Source organism: Prinia subflava, chromosome 10 (assembly GCF_021018805.1).
Source record: "Prinia subflava isolate CZ2003 ecotype Zambia chromosome 10, Cam_Psub_1.2, whole genome shotgun sequence".
Taxonomy (NCBI): Eukaryota; Metazoa; Chordata; class Aves; order Passeriformes; family Cisticolidae; genus Prinia; species Prinia subflava.
The window spans coordinates 10,193,662-10,212,591 of record NC_086256.1 but is presented as its reverse complement, the minus strand read 5'-3'; the positions used below and the strand labels follow the sequence as shown (position 1 = coordinate 10,212,591).

The 18,930-nt window shown below is 62.4% G+C and overlaps 1 protein-coding gene across 1 annotated transcript; it reads right to left on the bottom strand.

Annotated features, from left to right (window-relative positions):
• Positions 1–352: 352 nt before the first annotated feature.
• SLC6A9 (solute carrier family 6 member 9) lies at positions 353–17,840 on the bottom strand. Its single transcript, XM_063407248.1, has 14 exons — positions 17,636–17,840; positions 15,091–15,237; positions 6,519–6,675; positions 6,246–6,377; positions 4,959–5,211; positions 4,747–4,879; positions 4,189–4,323; positions 4,007–4,110; positions 3,692–3,929; positions 3,469–3,603; positions 3,085–3,184; positions 2,738–2,838; positions 2,409–2,579; positions 353–2,187 (listed from the first exon to the last, which is right to left on the bottom strand). Exons 2-14 carry the CDS (start codon positions 15,118–15,120, stop codon positions 1,975–1,977), a joined length of 1,902 nt encoding a protein of 633 aa, XP_063263318.1. The 5' UTR covers positions 15,121–15,237; positions 17,636–17,840; the 3' UTR covers positions 353–1,974.
• Positions 17,841–18,930: the final 1,090 nt, after the last annotated feature.

Below are 18,930 nucleotides of genomic sequence, written 5' to 3'. Positions count from 1 at the left end.
CTCACTCAGCAATGTAGGGGGCCCTAACATGTGCCCAGCTAGGGGTGAAGTGCACAGGGCAAAGCCAGCTGCCCTCACTATGCCATGGAAATTTGCTGCCCTCCTGTGCATTTGGGGACAATGCTTTCCCCCAGCGTGGATAAGCCCATCCTCCATCCTCTGCCTTACCTCCAGCTCATTTTGTATGTCCAGGCAGGGCACAGGAGAATCCCCCAGAACCTGGCCGATTGTTCAGTGCCAATACCTGGCATCATCGGGGAAAAGAGCTGCACCTTTCTTGTGTGGTCCCCCACTCTTCAACCCCTCCCTTCCCCCACGTGGTTCCCAAAAAAGGGCACAGCAGGACACAGCCTCAGGAATATAAATCTCATTAAAATCTAGGATACTTTAGAACTCTACACCAGGAGAGACACTGGCACAGGCAGCGCTGCCCAGAGACACTGGCACAGGCAGCGCTGCCCAGGGACGCGCGCGTTATTGCTAACAATTAGAGGTGAAGAGTAGCGGCGTGACTCGAGGGGCAGAGCACGGGCACCATGCGGGAACCTGCGCCCCTCGCCGCGGCACGACGGGGGGCTCGGGACGGGGCGCTGGAACATCCTGCTGGGGCTCGCCGCCCACTGCCTCCCGCCACCGCGCCAAGCTGTGCCATGTCCCTGTGCCAGCCTCGGGGCTGCAACATGGGGAGCACAGGGTGCTGGCTGGGAGGGGAGCAAGCGGGGTAAGGAAGGGTCTCATCCCATCCACCCCAAATCAAGAGCTCCAAGCCCTTTGGCTGGAGCTGGAAGACAGATTTAAAACTGCCCGGCCTTTGCCAGTGCATCCTGTCCCACTAATACTGGTTGGGGACTGAGCATCCCCAGATGGCTCGGAGCGAGTGGGCTGGTGCAGCCCTTCGTGTCTCCGCTGGTACCTCTTGCTAAGCAGCAGCTGGGGGAGGCCAGTCCATTCTGCTCCCCCTTAGCACCATGGAGGGTCCTCCCCTGCCAGTGCTGGAGCTGCCAGGGAGAGCTGGACCTCATCCATGTCTGGTTATCCCCCGGCCAGGCTTAAGTACTCGCCAGCCTCCTGCCCCACTGTGGGGCAGGCAGCAGCATTGGGCTGTGTCCATGCTGCTTGTGGCTGTGCCCAGCTTTGTAGGTGATGCCTGGCCACCCAGAAGGGCATCCACAGACCCCAGTGGGGCCACAGGGTGGAGGGGTACATGGAGGGGAGCGTCCCAGCTCACTGCCTGCACAGCCCCGGTGTACCGTGCATATGTGCATGCCCACGTATGCCACATGTGTGCCCATGCTGTGTCTGTGAGGGACACACACGTGTACGCACGTGTGCTCTAAGTGCTTGTGTCTTGTGCCATCAGATCCCCCCGCCAGGGCAAGCAACATGCTTGCCCCCATCTCCCTCTGCTGGCCTGGTGCCTGGCAGCACCCCTGGGTACGACCACCTGTGAGACCCAGCAGGCTCTGAGCCACAGTGGGTGTGCACCCAGGCTGGGGGTCCCTGCAGGGCCAACCCCTGCCATGATGGCCTTGTGCACACACAGGCCGTGGGCAGTCTTGGCATGCCCAACCCTGGTCCCACCCCCTGTCCTCCCCCTGGAAGGTCAGGAGGGTGCCCCATGGCAGGGCAGGCTGCCTGGCTTAGGGAAGGGGGGGTGGGAGCCTGGGAGCATCCCACCCCCCCCATCCTGTGCATACCCCCAGGTCAAGGCCCCTGCAAAGTGCCTCTGGCTCCCGGCCCTCTCGGGGCTGTGCCCCCTCCTCTCTTGTCCCAGCGTCGAGCACAAAGGTTACCGTAAACACGAGGGTTAACGAATGCCACGGGGGCGGGGGCGGGAGGGGTTAACCGGCGAGGAGGTGGGGGGGTCTCGGGGGGTGGGTGCTGAGAGCCCCCATGGTCCGGTGCGGCCCGGAGCCAGGCTCCGCCAGCGGAAGGTGCAAGAGGGGTTAGAGGGGGTGCGGAGATTGTGGGGGGTCACAGTCTGGAGTCCTGGCTGTGGGCTGAGCCATTGCTGCCCTGCACGGGGGATGCAGCCGCCGCTTCACTCTGGCCCTTCTCTGGCTGCAGGGGCTGCACCTCCAGGTGGGACTCGGTGGAAGGGCTGAACGCCGGGGCATAGCGCCCGCTGCGGTGCTCTGGCAGCGCTGGGCCCCAGTCCTTGCTTGCCTTGGTAGCATTTTTCAAGCGCTAGAAAGGGAGAGGATGGAGACAAGATTAGCACCCACCATCCTCCCCTGCCCCAGTCTGCACCAGCATGCCAGGAGCTTTCAGGGCTGCAGAGACATGTGGTGCCCTATGCATGCTGCCTGCATACAGCCACTGCTGACAGCTCCCGTGAGGTCAGTGACAGCCTTGAGGGCAGCCTCAGCTGGCACGTAGACAAAGGGGTGTAGCCCCTGGCCACCCACCTCAAGCAGTGTGTCCCCCTCAGAACGGCACACTTTGTAGATGGCGTAGATAGGGATGCAGATGACGGAAGAGAGTGCCATGAGGAAGCCAATGCTGATGGCCCAGGTAGGGTAGACATACTCATTGTAGGAGATGGGCCGGTACTGGATCACTGTGAAGACCAGGATGAACTGGGAAGGGATAGGCGGGATCAGTCAGTGGGGAGCAGCCAGCTTGCTCTGTGCCCCCACAACTTTCCTGAGCCCAGCACTCTCAGGGAGTGCCATGTCCAGGTGAGCTCCTCACCCCCTCCTCCCACAGCCCAATGCCCCATGGTTGCGATGCTCACAAATATGATTGCAGGTGAGATGAAGCGCCAGCAGATCTGGAAGAAGAGTGGAGGAGGAAAGCCCAGCATCATCTCAATGTCCTTGAAGTAGTTCCGGTGCCCTGGGGAGAAAAGTGACCATCAGCCCTGGTGGTGACCTGAGCCCTCTCACTGCCCACCCGGCTCCAGCCCCAGCACCATCGCGGTGGGACCCGCGAGCCTCCCCAGCTGCAGCTCCTGATTGGGCACCAGCCTCCCCATGTAACACAGAGCAAACTGCTGATTGGCCAGATGTTGGGGCAAACCCTTCCCAATTGGCTGGTTGGGTCAGCCCCACCATCCGATTGGCTGCAGGCAGCCGCACCTACCATAGATGTACATGATGGCCACACACATGATGCAGGAGATGACCACCAGGGAGAAGCTGGCGGCGTAGTTGTCCATTAGCAGGAGCCAGTAGATGCCCGCCTGGAAGACAGACGCATTGGCACAGCTGCCCCCGCACTGCTGGCAGGGCAACAGCACAGCCATGCTGACTGTGCCGGCAACACGCAGCTCGGATACCATCACCACAGCTGGCATGGCAATGCCTGATGCCAGAGTCAGCATGGAGACAATTCTGGGTACTGTCCCCAGTGTTGGTGTGACAAGACCAGGCCCTGGCTGTCACTACCATCACAGTGGCAATGATGTGGCTGATGAAGGTGACCATGGCAATGGCACCCAATGGTGACAGTCCCATGGTCACCTACCTGTGTGGTGAGCGGGACGCCCAGCAGGAAGCCAGCCACAGCCACTCCCAGCGTTACAAAGGTCTTCTTGCGGATGATCCATTCGTTGCCCACCTCATCCACAATGGCCGTGACCAGAGTCTCCAGCAGGCAGAACTACACAGGGGGCAAAGAAAGCAGCATGTCACCACCCTGGCCCCACCATGCCACCCCATTTGAACGTGCTGGCCCCACCATGACCTACCTGTGTACCCAGTCCCAGGAGGATGAGCATAAAGAAGAAGAGAATGGACCACAGTGGCGAGATGGGGAGCAAGGTGAGGGCCTCAGGGTAGGCGACGAAGGCTAGGCCCGGCCCGTGGTCAGCCACCTTGGAGACATCCACACCCAGGTGGTTGGCCATGAAGCCCAGGATGGAGAAGATGACGAAGCCAGCATAAACGCTGGTAGCACAGTTGGTGATGCTGATGATGATGCTGTCCCTATGGGAAGAGGAGTCAGGGCCGGCAGGGGACACAAGGACAGTGGCAGGGCTGGGGGACTGTGGTCAGGCACTCACCGGTAGCAGTTGTTGTGGAATTTGTTGTAGGAGGCCATGGTGATGAGCCCGCCCCAGGCACAGCCCAGCGAGTAGAAGATCTGCGAGGCCGCATCACCCCACACCTGCGGCAGTGGGATGGTCAGTGCTGTGCCCCTGGCCCCGCTAAGCCCCCCTGCCCGCCACCCTTCGTCCCTGCTCACCTTGGCATTGAGGATCTTGTCCCACTGGGGTGTCAGGTAGTACATGATGCCAGTGACGGCCCCCTCCAGCGTGATGCCGCGCACGAAGAGGATGGTGAGCACCACATAGGGGAAGGTGGCCGTGAAATACACCACCTGTGGGGCAGCACCTCAGTGAGGTGGGGATGGGGGCAGGGGTGGGGACACAGGCAGGTGTGGCTAAGGTGTGGCTATGGGCTGGGGTTATGGTCCAGAGAGTGGAGTGACAGACCAGGAGAGGATATGGTCCAGAGAAGGGACTATCATCAACGAGGTGGAACCATGGCCACGTGGGAGGAGCTGTGTCCAGAAGGGATGTGGCCAGGTCACATGGGTGTGGTCTTTCCCAGAATGGAAGGAGCATACACAGAGGGCGGGGACAAAGAGGTGGAGCTGCACCCAGAAGGGATGACTGTATGTCCACAATGGGAGGTTCATTCCCAGTAGAGGAGGGGCTATGCCTAGAAGGTACATCGCCATCTATTCTGAAGGCATGTGCACACCCACAGGGAGGGGCCTGGAGAGGGAGCACACAGGTACCTTCCCCGAGGATTTCACGCCCTTGATGAGGCAGAGGAAGACCACGACCCAGGAGACACCAAGGCAGCCCAGGAGGGGCAGCCGCACCTCGCCCAGGTTCCCGATGTCATCCGACAGGTTCAGCACATACCTCCTGTATGGGGAGGGGGCAGCAGTGTCAGTGGGGCCCGACCATCATCACCTCCCCCCTCCCTGACCCCAGGCCCCGGTACCTCCAGTACTCCTCACTGGGGCTGGTGCGCTTCTGGGTGGTGTTGAGGAGCTGGGTGATGTTGAGGGCAGCACGGCTGGAGAGGTTCCCATCCAGCACCCCCACGCAGTCGGGCGTGTTCCAGGGGTTGCTGCAGTACGTCCAGGGCAGCACAGGCGTCATGGACACAAAGAAGTAGTAGAAGGCAATACAGATCACCACGTTGTAGTAGATCCCGATGTATGTGGACACCACCATCATCCCGTAGCCCACGCCTGGGAACAGCACCGGGGAGGGGTGAGCGGCAGGGTGCGGCGGCACGGCACGGCGCACAGCACCAGGGGTTGTGGCACGGGAGGAGTGGGCTGCATGCAGTGCTGTCAGCAGCTTTGCAGAGGCTCAGTGCCCGGCTTTGGCAAGGGTGTGAGAAGCACTGTGCATGAGATCCTCTACCTCCAAACAAGCCTAGTGGTGCTGAGGGTCCCCATAGACACATGGCAATGCACACAGGCTGCAGGCAAACCTTTGGGATCTGCAGCCTGAGAGAACAACTGGATGGGGGTCATTTCTGGCTACCGTGATTTCAGGCCTGCAGTTATCTGGTGGCATGTGACGGGCCCCATGAGCACAGGGAAGTGCACCCCAGGCGCAGCATGCCACGGTGCAGAGCACAAAAGAGCATGTGCATGGAGTGCTTGCACTCAGACATGACATTGTGGGCAGCCTGCAGGTGTGGGCCAGGGGAGCCAGCAGTGTGGGAGCACACTGGAAAGCCAGGAGATGCACCTGGAGCAGGGTCCAGCCATGGCAGAGCAAGCACATGGGCACAGCACCTGCTACCTGTGGTCCAAGAAGACAACTGCAGAAGCAGCTGGACATGCCACAGTGTGTTCAGGGGACCTGAGTGGCCTCCGCGAGAGTGATGTGCTGGGGACACGTGTGGCATATGCAGGGATGTGTGGGTAATGCCTGCAGTGGATGCCAGCGCAGGGCTGGGGTTTGCACAGGAGATGCGACGCATGCGCACAGGGGCACGTGTAATGCGTGCAAGGGAAGCCAGGCAGGCTCTGCAGGGCAGTGTAGCCAGGGTGGGCATGAGCACAGGGGACCAGTGCAATGCAGACCGTGATCCGTGCGCAGGACACGCGTGTGCAGGAATGCACGAGCTGCAGGTGCCTGCACCGGGCCATGTGGTGTGCCAGAGGTGTGCGTGCACCCCATGGTGTGTGAGGGTCACACCAGCTGCCAGGCACTGTGACAGCAGGTGTCCCATGCTGGCCTGTGCCAGTACGGACAGGCAGCTCCTTACCTTTGAACATGGGGCTGACCCTCCAGACGCCAAGGCAGCCCTGGCTGGCAAACTGCCCAAAGGAGAGCTCCATGAAGAAGAGGGGGATGCCGCAGAACACAAGCATGATGAAGTAGGGGAACATGAAGGCACCTGGTGAGCAGGAATCAGAGGATGAGTGAGCAGTAACCCCCAGGCACAGCTGTGCTTCCCATGCCCTGCACCACCCCAAGAAATACCATGCGGGGCTGGGGCTCCAGAGGAACCCCACTCCCCTGGCCCCCTGACACCCACCTCCCCCATTGCGGTAGCAGAGGTATGGGAAGCGCCAGACGTTGCCTAGGCCCACGGCATAGCCCACGCTGGTCAGCACAAACTCGATCTGGTTGCCCCAGTTGCCACGCTTGACGCTCTTCTCCTGCTTGCCCTGCTCCCCGGGCACGGCGCCGTTCTGCAGAGAGATGCCATAAGATGTGTCAATTGGGGACCCCCCTGCTGGCCCCGTTGGAAGGGTGACAGCCGCCAAGTGGGACTGGGAGGTCCCCGGCATCCTTCCCCATGCTGCCCCCCTGCCTGCCCCCGCCGCACACAGGCAGTGCCAAGGAGGGGGAGGGCAGCGGTGTTGGCCCCCCCGCAATGAATGGCTCTGCCCAGAGCCCGGCTGCAGCAAAGGGAGAGCCTGCAACTCATACAAAGCAGGTCCAGGCGCCAGAGCACAAAGGGGCCTCTGTTCTCATGCCCCCCCTACCCTGTGCCCAGCGAGAGAGGTCCTGCTGGGTGGCCACTGTCCATGACTGGGGGGAAATTGTGGGACCCCTGGGTTGAAGCAGAAGCCCCTCTTGATGGGAAGTGAGGTGCAGTGACTAGAGCTGGCAGGGGCCTGGGTACCCCCCGCCAGAAAAAGCACCCTGCTTCAGCCAGGGTCCTGCTGCCAGCTCAGCACCAAGCAAGGGCACCGTGCCTGGGGCAGCTCACAGGGGGTCCCCTGCAGTTGGATCTCCCGCATGGGCAGCACCACTGCCCAGTTGTCTCTCACTGCAGGGGACTGGGGGGCAGGAGGGCAGAAGGGGGCAAGAAAGGGCGCTTTGTGCAGACTGCCACACAATGTGAGCTCACACCAAGGAGGACAACAAAGGAGATGAGTGCCTGTCACTCCAGCAGGGATGGCACCCATCACCCCGTGGCTCTGTCCCAGCACAGCCCTGGCGTGATACTAATGTCCTGCGTGGATGCTGTGGAGCCCTAGCAGGTTAGGCTGAGGGTAGACAGCATTTCACAATGCAGGAGTGCTCCAAGCCCTCCTCTCCCCACCTGAGGCCAGGTGATGGATGGGTGCCTGGGGTGAGGGTGCTGCTCGCCAATCCCTAGTCCCACAGCCCCCATGCTCCTAGAGGAGCAGCTCAGGGTGCCAGCAGCCCTAGGAGCCTGCTGGAACTCCCCAGTGCTGGTCTCACCACCATGGACACCCCAGCGCCACTCCCGCAGCCGCTCCCCTCTCCATGTGCCCCCCACGGTGGCTGGCGGCGGCAGTGAGCGGGCCACAAACGGGAGCCGTCACTTTGGATCTGCTCACGCCGGCGGGGCGCAGGCAGCAGGCGCGGTGCACCTAACCGTATCATTTGATTAGGGCCGGCACAGCCGGGACGTGATGCCCAGCGACTCCAGCGCCGCGCTGCCAAACAAAGCCATCTGCTGCGAGCGGGGCCCGCACGCGCCGCGGGCTGCGGGGGGGCCGCAGGAGAGGGGCACGGGGGATCGCGGGGCAATACGGGCAGGGCGGCAGGGGCAATACACTGCCGTGCCCAGCCGGGGAACCGCAGTGCCCCCACCCGACCCTGTGAGCCAAGGGTGGATCAGAAACAGCCTCACGGCAGCTCCAACCCCCCCAGCAGAGGATCTCTTTGTGGAGTGCTGTGCAAGAGCAGGACACAGGGGTCTCTAAAGCGGGGGACAGGACACTGGCAGTGTCCCCATGCCAGGGCACACTGCCCACTCGAGCAGACTGATCCCATCAGGAAGCCTCTGATTAAGCTGCTCACACTAACGAGGCTCCTAATGAGCAGCACAGCCAGCAGGAGCGGGGGCAATGCTCCAGCCTCCCTGACAAAGGGTCTGCTGAGGGGACCACATACACGATATGGCACCGGCTCAGCCAGGATCCCTGGTGCCCACAGGGGACCTCATCCCTGTTCCAAGCCATTGCTCTGCTCAGGTGACCCTGGCTTCACTCCCAAGCCTCATGGAGCACCCCAAATTTGAGCTGCTTGCCACCAGTGCAACAAAACTGCCAGGCCTGTGCTGCTCCCTCCTCTTTTCCTGCAGCACTGGGCTTTGGTGCACTTGTCCCCAATAAGGGGGCAGCCACATGTGTCCATGCATGCACAAGCGAGCACACGTGAGCAAACGCATGCTCACCCATCAGCTCACTACAACCCCCCCTCCCCAAATGCAGGAAGGTCACCCTGTCCTTTACACTCATTAACCACCCTCCCAACCCCACATGGTAAAAGAAAAGGGTGGATAGAGAGAACCCGGACATCTGGGAAGATGAAACTCCCCCCTTTCCCTGCTGTGGGAAGAGGACAGGGATGGAATGCAAAGGGAGAGCTGCCACCCAGCAACAGTGCAGTCTCTGGGGAGACCAGGTCCTGCTCCCAGGCCCCAGGCTGTCCATGCATGTAATCCAATGCAGCTTCAAAGGATGCCTGGCTTGGGTGATAACATCAGGGAGGAGGAAGGATGCCACAGGCACCCCAAATGTCTTCAGAAGGGAAGTTCCAAAAGGGAATATCCAAAACGTCCCAAAAGGGGATGTTTGGGGTGCCCAGGGCATCCTTCCTCCCCCTTCCCCAGGGAACCCCCCACACACTACAGCCAAAACTTCCCCAGCCCAGCAAAGCAGGCATCATCCATCACCCTGCCTGGCACCAAAGTCTTTCTCATGCTAAGCAGCATTGCCTCACACAATGACAGCTTGGCTGGGGTGCCCGGATGCCCCCCACTTCCCTGAGGGCCCCTGATTTATGGCTGGTAAGCTTGTGATGGTGGCAGGGTCGATACTGGAAGGGGATGTCCTTGTGGGAGGCATCTCCAGCATTAACCCCCTCCTCTTTTTTCCACATTCAAACTGTCCACATGGGGGTATGCCAGGCCAGCAGAGGCACTCTGTGGGAAACAAACCTTATCCAGCCCCCATGAACCAGTGAGGGACCCTCAATTTCTACATTCAACCTCCCACTCAGGGGCTGTCAGGGCTGCTTCTGCAATGCCAGCAGACAGTACCAGTACCCCTGATGTCATCAGCCTGATGTCATTGCTCATTGCCATGGCAATGGCAGCAAACTCATGGCTGTTTTAGGCAGGGGCTGCTGGAAGATAGAAAAATACACTAGTAACATCATTTGGCACAATAGTGGCTCTTCAAGGGCAAGAAAGTGGGGTGCAGGATGTTGGAGGCAGATGAAGCCCAGCCTGAGGTGGGCGTCCCAAGGGATGGAGAGATGGGGTCACTTAGAGAGGGGGTGTCCTGCATGCCCTTGCTGACTGTCTATTGATCCTGGGTGCTGGGGGCCTATAATCAGGCCCTGCACTCCTTGTCCCTGGTACATGGGGTAATGAATCCACAAGTGTCATCCCTGCATCAGAGGTTGCCATGCCCTGCACATCCTGACTCTGCCAGACTCACCAGCACATCCTTTCTCTCCCCACCCGCTCTCTTTGGTGCCCAGTCCCAGGTTTGCCCCTGTCCTGGTGCAGCAGAGGCATGTTGTGGGGGAAAAAACATCTGGCATGGTGCTGGGGACAGTCCCAGGGCTGGGGTAATGCAGTGATGAGGGGCACGCCCAAACCCCAGGACCTCCCACAGGAGTAATACACAGCCTTCACCACCCCTCACTGTAGAAGGCTGTCCAGCCCCAGTGACAGCCCTGAGCACGCTCTGCGAGCCACCAGGACTGCCCTGGGGTGCCATGGGGGGGGCCAGGGCAAACTTTAACATTGCTCACTGATGCCCATGAAAGGGAAGAGGGGAAGGGGGGAGAAGGAGGATCTTTACTATACTCTGTCCCTGCAGCACTGAGTTGCAACCCAGGTGCTGTGCACCTCTTCTGCAAAATCGGTAGATTCCAGGGATAACAGACACACAACTGTTCAGGCAATCTCTTGTTGCTCCCAACACAACTGAGGCCACGGAGGGGTTTGGTGCCATGCTCTGCCCTCCCTCCCTGGAGCACCCCACATCAAAGGCTGTGGGGCTTGGGGGTACCTCTCCAACATGCCGTGGCACAAATCTACAGCTGCAGCTCAGCCCTGCAGAGCCACCACCCCGAAGAGAGTACAAAGGAGTTTGAAGACCCATGAGTGGTGGGGGACAGCACTGGCATGGCCACCACTCCGCCTGGCCCGCCCCCCACTCTGCCCCCCAGACCCTGCTCTCACCTGCCCACTGACCTGCTGAGAGGGTCCGAGGGGGCCTGGCTGCTCGCAGCTGCCATCCGGGGGCCCAGGCTGGACGGCTCCGTGAGTCCCCAGCTTCATTGGCACCTCGGGCTCCGGCGCAGCAGCAGCCGCCCGCCCTCCCGCCTTCCCCCGCCCGCTGCCTCCAGCGCTTGGCACTGCTCTCCACTTGCCTCCCAGCCAGGCTCGGCCCCCTGCCGCCCGCCCCGATGCAGCACCGGCGCCCCACCACGCCACCTGCCCTGGCACCATGCCTGCCCGGCCCACCCCCAGGCACTGCCGTGCCTCTGCTGCCCCCCACGAGCTGTACCCCCACGAGCCAGGTGCCCTCCCAGGCTCGTGTAGGCAGGGCACGGCAGAGCAGCCTGCACAGCGGGCTCAGCACTGTCCCACTTAATGAGGCCTCATTAGCGGGGTCCAGCTGCTCGCAGCCCTGCACGCTCCAGTGGGCAGCACTGCCCTCCCTGCGGGCACCGCTGCCCGTCTGGTCGGGGCCAGGAGCTGCTCTCGGAGCATAGCAGAAGACGACATTCCCTCAGAGCCTCCTATTTCCATGCCTCAACATCCCAAGCCCCACATGTGTGTTCCTGCCCCTACGCCCATCATCTGCACAGCAGCTTAGCGCTGCATGCCCAATCCCAACCCTGGGCATTCAAGGGCTGCAGGAACAGGGCACATCCCTGCTTAGGGACAGGGGCACAGGGATAAGCCTTTCTGCTGGCACATCCCCAGCCGGGTGCCATGCTACTCCACTCAACTATATTCACGTCATACTGTGGGTGACATCATGGGGCCTCCATGGCAACCCATACAAGGTCACTGCCCCGAGGGGGACCATCTGGCCAGCAGGAGGGCTGTGCCACGACCCCTTCACTGCCCAGGCACCCCACAGCCTCCCTGCTCACCCCCTTGCCAGCGCGAGGTGGGACCCTGGTGGGGTGCTGTGTCCCGTAGGAGGCCAGGCGGAGGGTGCCCTGCAGCCAGGCTCAGGGTGCCCCAGCTGCTCCCAGCCCTGCGTCCCGGCTGGGGAGTGTGGCCAAGGCGCCAGCGACGCATGATGGTGCACGGAGGGCGGGGGGACGGGCCAGCGCTTTCGGGCGACCATCTGGGGTCCGGGCAGCAGCGGCCGTGGGCGCACACGTGAACAGCACACGTGCGTGGGGTGGGCACTCAACCTCCAACATGCCAGCACCCAGTGCGTGTCCCTGTCCCCTCCTGCACCAGCCACCCAGCAGCTCGGGACATATCCCACCCATGGGACGGCAGCACCCAACTGTGCCCCCTGAAACGTCCAAGCCAAGAGCCACCCCGTGCTGTGCCAGCCCCATTGACCCCAGCCAAGTCCTGCCCTGCATGCAGCTGGGCAGCTCTGTGCCCAGACACCCTGCAAGGTGTGCGGGCACCTTGTGGGCATCCCTCCATGACCCAGTTCAGCTGTAACACTTTGCCTGGGCCACCTGTGTGCCACCATCACGTCTTGCCCTGGGCACATTTCATCCCCTGCCCCTTAGAGCAGCCTGAGCACAGAACACTAGGACCCATTGCCCTGTCCTGAGGATGCCAGACCCTCTGCCAGCCTTGCCCCGTGGGAGCAAAGTGCCGCTTCCTCAGCAGCCCAGCCAGCAGACACAGGGGCCAGCCAGCTGCATGGAGGCATACTGCTAGAAACAAAAGGCCTGCAGTAGGACCCTCACCTACTCCAGCATTCTGGTCCCCAGCCTGGCTGGCTGGTGGTGCTGGGGCTGAACTAGAGAGACAGGGGCGATGGGTACATGGGGGGTGGTCCACAGGTCTTCCAGCCCCCTGACAGGGCTGCAGGGTGACTGGGGTAGGAATGATGCCCAGGGACCTGTCCCAGTGCCACTATCCCCTAGCTTAGTGCTTCCCGACAGGGCTGCCTTTCTCTGGCCCCATTCTACCAGGGCAGACATGATTCTCCTGGGGCGTTCAGGCAGAAAAATCCCCCGCCAGCCCCCCCATCGCTGCCCCTTGGTATTCCGGGAAGGGCTCCCGCAGCCAAAAGCCACTTCCGCAGCTCCTGCCGCTGGTCAGTGGCACTGCGCTGCTGGGGGTGTCTGGAACAGCAGGGACCCCCCAGCCCTTAACCAGTCTGCAGTGCAGTGGGAGCAGGGCCCCAGTGTGTAGTCAGGGTGGTCTTGGGTGACAGCTGGAACCTACCTGAGCTGGGCAAGCTGCAGCCAAAGACTGCTTGGCCGTGCCAGCAAGGCAGCCCTGGGAGTCAGGAGTCACTGGCAGTGCTGGAGTCTGAACAAAGCACCCCAAGGACAACAAAACAAAATGTCCTTAAAGGCCTGGGAGGGAGAGGCAGTCAGACCCTTCCCTGTAGCTCACAGCGATCCCCTCTGCCCAGCTACACAGGGACTGATCCAGCCCCTGGAGCTGTCCTGCACTCCACTGGGTATCTGCAGTCAGAGCATTTCTGGGGCTTGGGAGAAGTAGGGTGGGCACGGCCCCTCTCAACTGCCTCCTGTTTTGGAGTAAGCATTCAGAGCTCCACAGGGGCACCCAAACCCACAGAGTCTGCAAAAGCAGTACACACCACCCTTGTTCTCCATGCCCCAGATGACAGGTGGGGAAACTGAGGCACAGACACCACCCACCTACTGCCTCCATCATCCCTGTCCCTCCCCAGGTGGGGCGCAGCAGGCACTGTAAACTTGTCCAGCTCCAGGCACTGCACACAGTCCTGGGCAGGGATTGCACAGTGAGAGCCCAGCTGGACAGGGGGTGGTGGGGGTAGCAGCTGCACCTACAGGCAGGGATGAGAGGACAGGCAAACTTTACGAGGACAGGACCAAACTTTACGAGGTTACTGGCAGGGCCCTGGAGGCAGACCAAGGAGATTATGTTCCTTTCCCATGGACTCAGGCAGCTCAGAAGTCAGAACCTGGCCACTGCAGGTCCTCCTGGGACTCACAGGGTGCAGGAATGGGGATGCTTCAAGAGCAGGGATGCTCTCAGGGACCTACCCTTCTCCCCACAGACCCAACAGCAGCAATGACCTGTGCCCTGTAAATAGGGGAGGTCCAGGAAGAGGTCTCGGAGCCAGGGTGACCAACACAGCACATGTCAGACTGTGTTGCACCTGACACCCTGGCCCTGGGGTGGGCTGGTCAGGTACTTCTGAGAAGCAGGTTAAAGATTTATGGGGAGTGGGTGGGCACTCCAATGTCTGGCTCCCTGACATGGGTGTCAGGCTCAGCCCTCGCCCCAGTGCAATGCTGACTGCTCTGGTCATAACAAGAAAACATCAACAGCAGGGAGTCATGGCAAGCGCCACGTGCAGAAGCGTGTCCCCACAACAGACCCCTGACGGTGCACAGATACATCCTCAGCACCTCCCTGTTACCAGCCCAGGGCTTCTCCAGAGGAAATCTGTCCTCCTATCCCACCAGCTGCCACAGCCCTATCTCTGTTGGAGGCAGGATGGGCGCTGGGCTCCCTGCTGCAGGCACAGCCTGCGGGGCCATGCTGGGACACACAAGCAGAGGAACTGCGTGCACACGGGCGCGCTGGAAGCACTCGCTGGAGCATGCCGCTCCCCTGGCTCTTGGCTTCCCAGGCAAACCCTGGCTCCCAGCCCTCCAGCTGGAGTGTGCAGCTATTTCAGGAAGCCCCCCAGGAAGGGGAGGGCCCGGTGACCGTGTCAATCTCAGCATTCAGCTCCTATCCTTTGGGAAAAAGGGAAAAAGTCAAGCCCAGCCTGGGGGCTCACCTGCCCAAGGCAGCATAGCAGCCTGTCACAGGAACCCGAGCTGCCACAAGCATGAGGCCATCACAGCCTTCCAACAAAGACACGCAGTGGGCACATTCCACATCTGCCTGGAACACCAAAGTCACCCCTGGCGCAGGAAAGTGCACAGCAGCTCACAGCACACGGCAAGACATCACTCATGAGGATAGAAGGTCAGGCACTACACTGGTGCCCAGAGAAACCTTTCTCTGCCAGTGCACCACCCTACCAGCCCAGACCCAGAGAGCTCCCTAGGTGAAGGCAAGGAGAAGCACCCATAATCTATGCCCCTGTGGGGCATCTGTCTTGGAGGAACACCTGCACCCTTTGCAGACAGCAGGCTGTAGAGTCGCCTGCCTACAGAGCTGGGGTGGTGATAAGGCTGGGCAGAGCGCCTGAAAACAGGCGATAGCATCTCCAGGCACAACGAGACACCACACCCGAAGAGCCCCACAGGCAACAGGCTCATTGAGAGAGAGCATCAGTCCAAAAAACATCATGCTGGGAGAGCACTATGGTGCTACAATCCCAACTGGAGGTCCTGGAAGGGCACACCAAGTCCTGCGGGAGCCCCGGCATCTTGCTCCCTGCGCCAGGTTCTCTGGGTCCCCGAGGCAGTGGCGCACACCAGCCCCCTTCCCACACCCCTGCACTTACCAGCAGCCCCTCGCTGCACTTATCGGCCATTCCTGGAGGCTGGAGGCTGGAGCACGGTGCCGGCTGCCCAGTGCAGGGTCCCTTGCCTGCCCGCTCTCTGTCACGCGGCACCAGCACCAGTGTCCTTCAATCCACCGTCAGAGCAAGCTGGGCAGAGGGGAGAAGACATCAAGAGAGACGTGACTGGTGGGGTGGGCACATCCCCACCCGAGGCCTCCCCCTCCCTCCAGGAACTGGGGGGCTGTGCCAGACAAGTCGCTCCCCTCTACCTGCCCGCTGGGCAGCAGGACTCCTGGTGGAGGACGCAGGGCCTGGGGCTGGGTGGGTAGCAGGGTCTCTTCCTGCTGGCTCCCAGCCCCTGCAGCGTCTCTGAACCCCCTGGCACCCACACGAGCGGCAGCTCCCAGGTGTTTCCCAAGAAGCAGTTAAAGATTTACCCGGTGTGGACAGACGACCTTGCGGACAGCTGGCTGCTGGCCCCCCGGCAGGTGGGCGTCAGGGGCCGCGGGCGGGAGCGGGGGCCCCTTGAGCTCTCCCCCAGTGAGAGATGGAGCTGAAGTGGCTGCAGCACACGACAGCGCCGGGACTGGGCGCTGAGCGGGGCCAGTGCAGGGCTCAGCTGCCGCGCAGGACACAGATGGGAAACGATTGCCTTCTGCCCCGGTGCATCGCGTGCACGTGCGGCGCAGGGGGGCCGAGCCGCTGGGCTCTGCCGGGTGCCAGGTGCTGCTGGACAGTGCACGGGCACAGGCATCTGTCTCCCCGGCCCTCACCCCTGCCCCAGCCTGGGGCTGCTGGAGGCCCCAGGGGAACACTGAGGCCTGACCTCACTGGAAGGGACAGACGCTGTTGCAAAACCCCAGTTTGTCTGTGCAACAAGCACTGGTGTTTGCAGATCCCACACCAGTGCTCGGTACCCTTGCTGACCAAAGAAGGACCCCTGACTTGCACCAAGGGTCCCCGACTACCACCAGCAGCAAACACCCCAGGGCCTATCCCCAGGCTGCCGTGACTCTGAAGCAATCAGCAGAAGACCTTAAGACATAAAGAAGGAGCATGGGCAGTGCAGATAAGGGGCAGGAACCAGGGGCTGTGATGTGAGCCCCCAGCCCCTCCAGCGCAGACAGGCTGCTGCCAGCAGATACCGCAGATACTGCACCCCACTGCCAATGCCCTCCTCAGCAGTGGCTGCATTTCCAGGAGAGCTGTCATCACTGCCACAAGCCTCGCTCTTCGGACCTGTCAAAGGTGGGAGGTGCAGGCTCGGCTGCCAGACCTCCTCCCCATCACACACCTACCGCCAGCCAGCCAAAAGCTGCCCACCCTGCGGCCCTGAATCCACAGTGGGAACTAATCCCGTGCCCTGGCAAGGGGGAGTGCCCAAGGGGCCGGACGGTTGCCACTCCCCTCGGGGTCTGCCAGGTGCTGGCTGATAAGCCTCCCTGAGCACCGCAGATGCCGCTGGCATTGGCTCCCAGCCTGACAGGGACCGAGCGCGAAGCCAGCGGTGGTGTGGCAATGGGACGGGTATAAGGGTGCCTGAGGCTACAGTATCCACTGGCACAGCCCAGCAGGGACGAGGATGCAAAGCACCGGTGCCACGGGGTGGCTCCACCAGAGCTGTGGGATGCCATGACAGACCAGAGGGCAGCGCAGCTCGTACCTAGAGCCGGCACCCTGGAAACGGGGACACCTGGACACCCACAGAGGTTGCCGGAGAGGATGTCACACATCGGCGCGAGGAAGCAGCCCACGACACCCAGCGGAAGGCCACAGATGCCCGACTGACGGATGGAGCCCCCGTCCCTTCCCTCCCGGCAGGCGGGCGGCCCGATGCACCGGTGCAGCCGCTGCCCACCTGCGAGGCCATTTCTTCCGCCAGCATCCGCCGGGCCCACCGCAGCCGGCGTTGCCCGGTGCCCACGGAAGGCTGGCAGCGAGCCGGCCTGCCGCCGCCATGCTGCCCTCCCGCCCCGCGGGGGCGGCTCCGGCGGCGGCCCCGCGGGCAGCGCCCGCCGCGACGCGCCCGCCGCCCGGCTCCCCCCGCCGCCGCCGCCGCCGCCCGGTGCAGTACGGTGGCGGGGGGGCCCGGTTACATCAGCCGCCACGTGGTGGCTGCTCCGCCGCCCCGCCCCGGCACATGCCCGTGGAAAATTACCGCCAACCCCCCCGGCCCGTCACCGAGCCGGGCCGCCCCGGTGCCCGGCGCCCTCCCCGGGTGCGGCGGCGGTGGTCCCGGCTCTGCGCGCCGCGCCCCCGCGCTCCCCCGGCACCGCGCCGCCGCGCCGCGAGAGCAACAGATGCGGGACCGCCCCGCATCCCGCTATCCCGCTCTTCCGCTCCCGACATCGTCCTGACGGGTGGCCGCTCCCGGTGCGGCTACCGATGTCCACGACCCCGCCGCTCCAGAGGCCCTCGCCGCTGTCGTGCCCTTCCCATCCCTCTTCGGCAGCCCACCCACTCCTCCTCCCGTCCCATCCCTAGTGCTGCTACGGCCGCTGGACGGGCCGGGCACTCGGTGCCGGCGGAGGTGCGCGCCCCTTACCGTGCCCATGCCGACGCTCGGCCCCTCCCGCCACGCCGGGTGGGCCCGCGGGGGCGCCGCTCCGCCGCGCCCAGCCCGGTGTCGTTGTCAGTGCCGGTGCTCCACCAGGCCCGGAGCCGCCGCCGCCGCCGGTGCTGCCGAGTTAATGAAAGTTTGGAGGTCGGTGGGGGCTGGCGCCGCCTCTCGCCCCCGCCGCCGTGCTCCGCCCCCCGCTTCGCCGCGCTCCCCAGCGCCCCGCCTCGGCACCCGCACCGCGCCTCGCCGCACCGGGGGCACGGCGGGCACCGCGGAGGGCGGGAGCGCACGCGGTACGGCGGGAACACGGGCTGCGTGTGGCACACGCACAGCACACACGCGTGGGCACACGGGTACACACGGCACACACGGGCATGCTGCACGCATGGGCATGCACGGGTACGCTCTACGCTTGGCACACTTGGGCATGCACCGGCATACTTGGCGCGCATAGCCACCCGTATCCCACAGGCAGCCCACAGGCATGTGGACGTGGAGGGGCAGATGCAGGCTTGCACGGGCATGTGGCACATGTGAACACGCATGGGATGTATGGTCACACAGAGGCTCTCGCTGGGCACACACGCATGCCCGCACACACGCAGCATGCACACACTGCCAGGGCACAGTGCCACGGCAGCGGGATGGCCGCAGGCTCCAGCCAAGATGCGTGAAGTCGCTCTGTCACTCATGGACATGGGCATTGTGTGGATGTCTGTTGCACGTGTGCGTCACACACCTGTGTGTCTGCCTGTGCATGCTGCATGCAGCAAGTGTGCTTGCTGGCACATGTACACGCACATGTATGCATGCAAATCTGTACACTTATCCCTATGTGGTTAGGGGTGTGTACACATGTAGTTTTACATGTTTGCATCCATATGCACACACGTCTGAGGGCAGCTACATGAGTGTGCATTCATGCCTGTGTATGTGTGTCTGGACATGTATGGGCACATATGTACACATGTATGGGTACATGGGCCACATGTACCATATGCACACATGTATGGGTACATGGGCCACATGTAAACATGCGTGTACACAGGTGTGGGTACATGTACAGATATACATGTACCCATAAATACATGTGTGTGTGTATGTTTCCCTGTACCCATGCACTTGTGCACACATGTGTGTGCAGCCAGGGCACGCCCCCACATCCCAGGCCAGATGTTTCCAGTAATGCATGATGAGTGCGCCAGGGGCCACCCCTTGCTTGGCCTCTCGCCGAGGCCTCTCTTCCCTCCCCTCTCCATCCTGATGGGCTTCCCACGTGC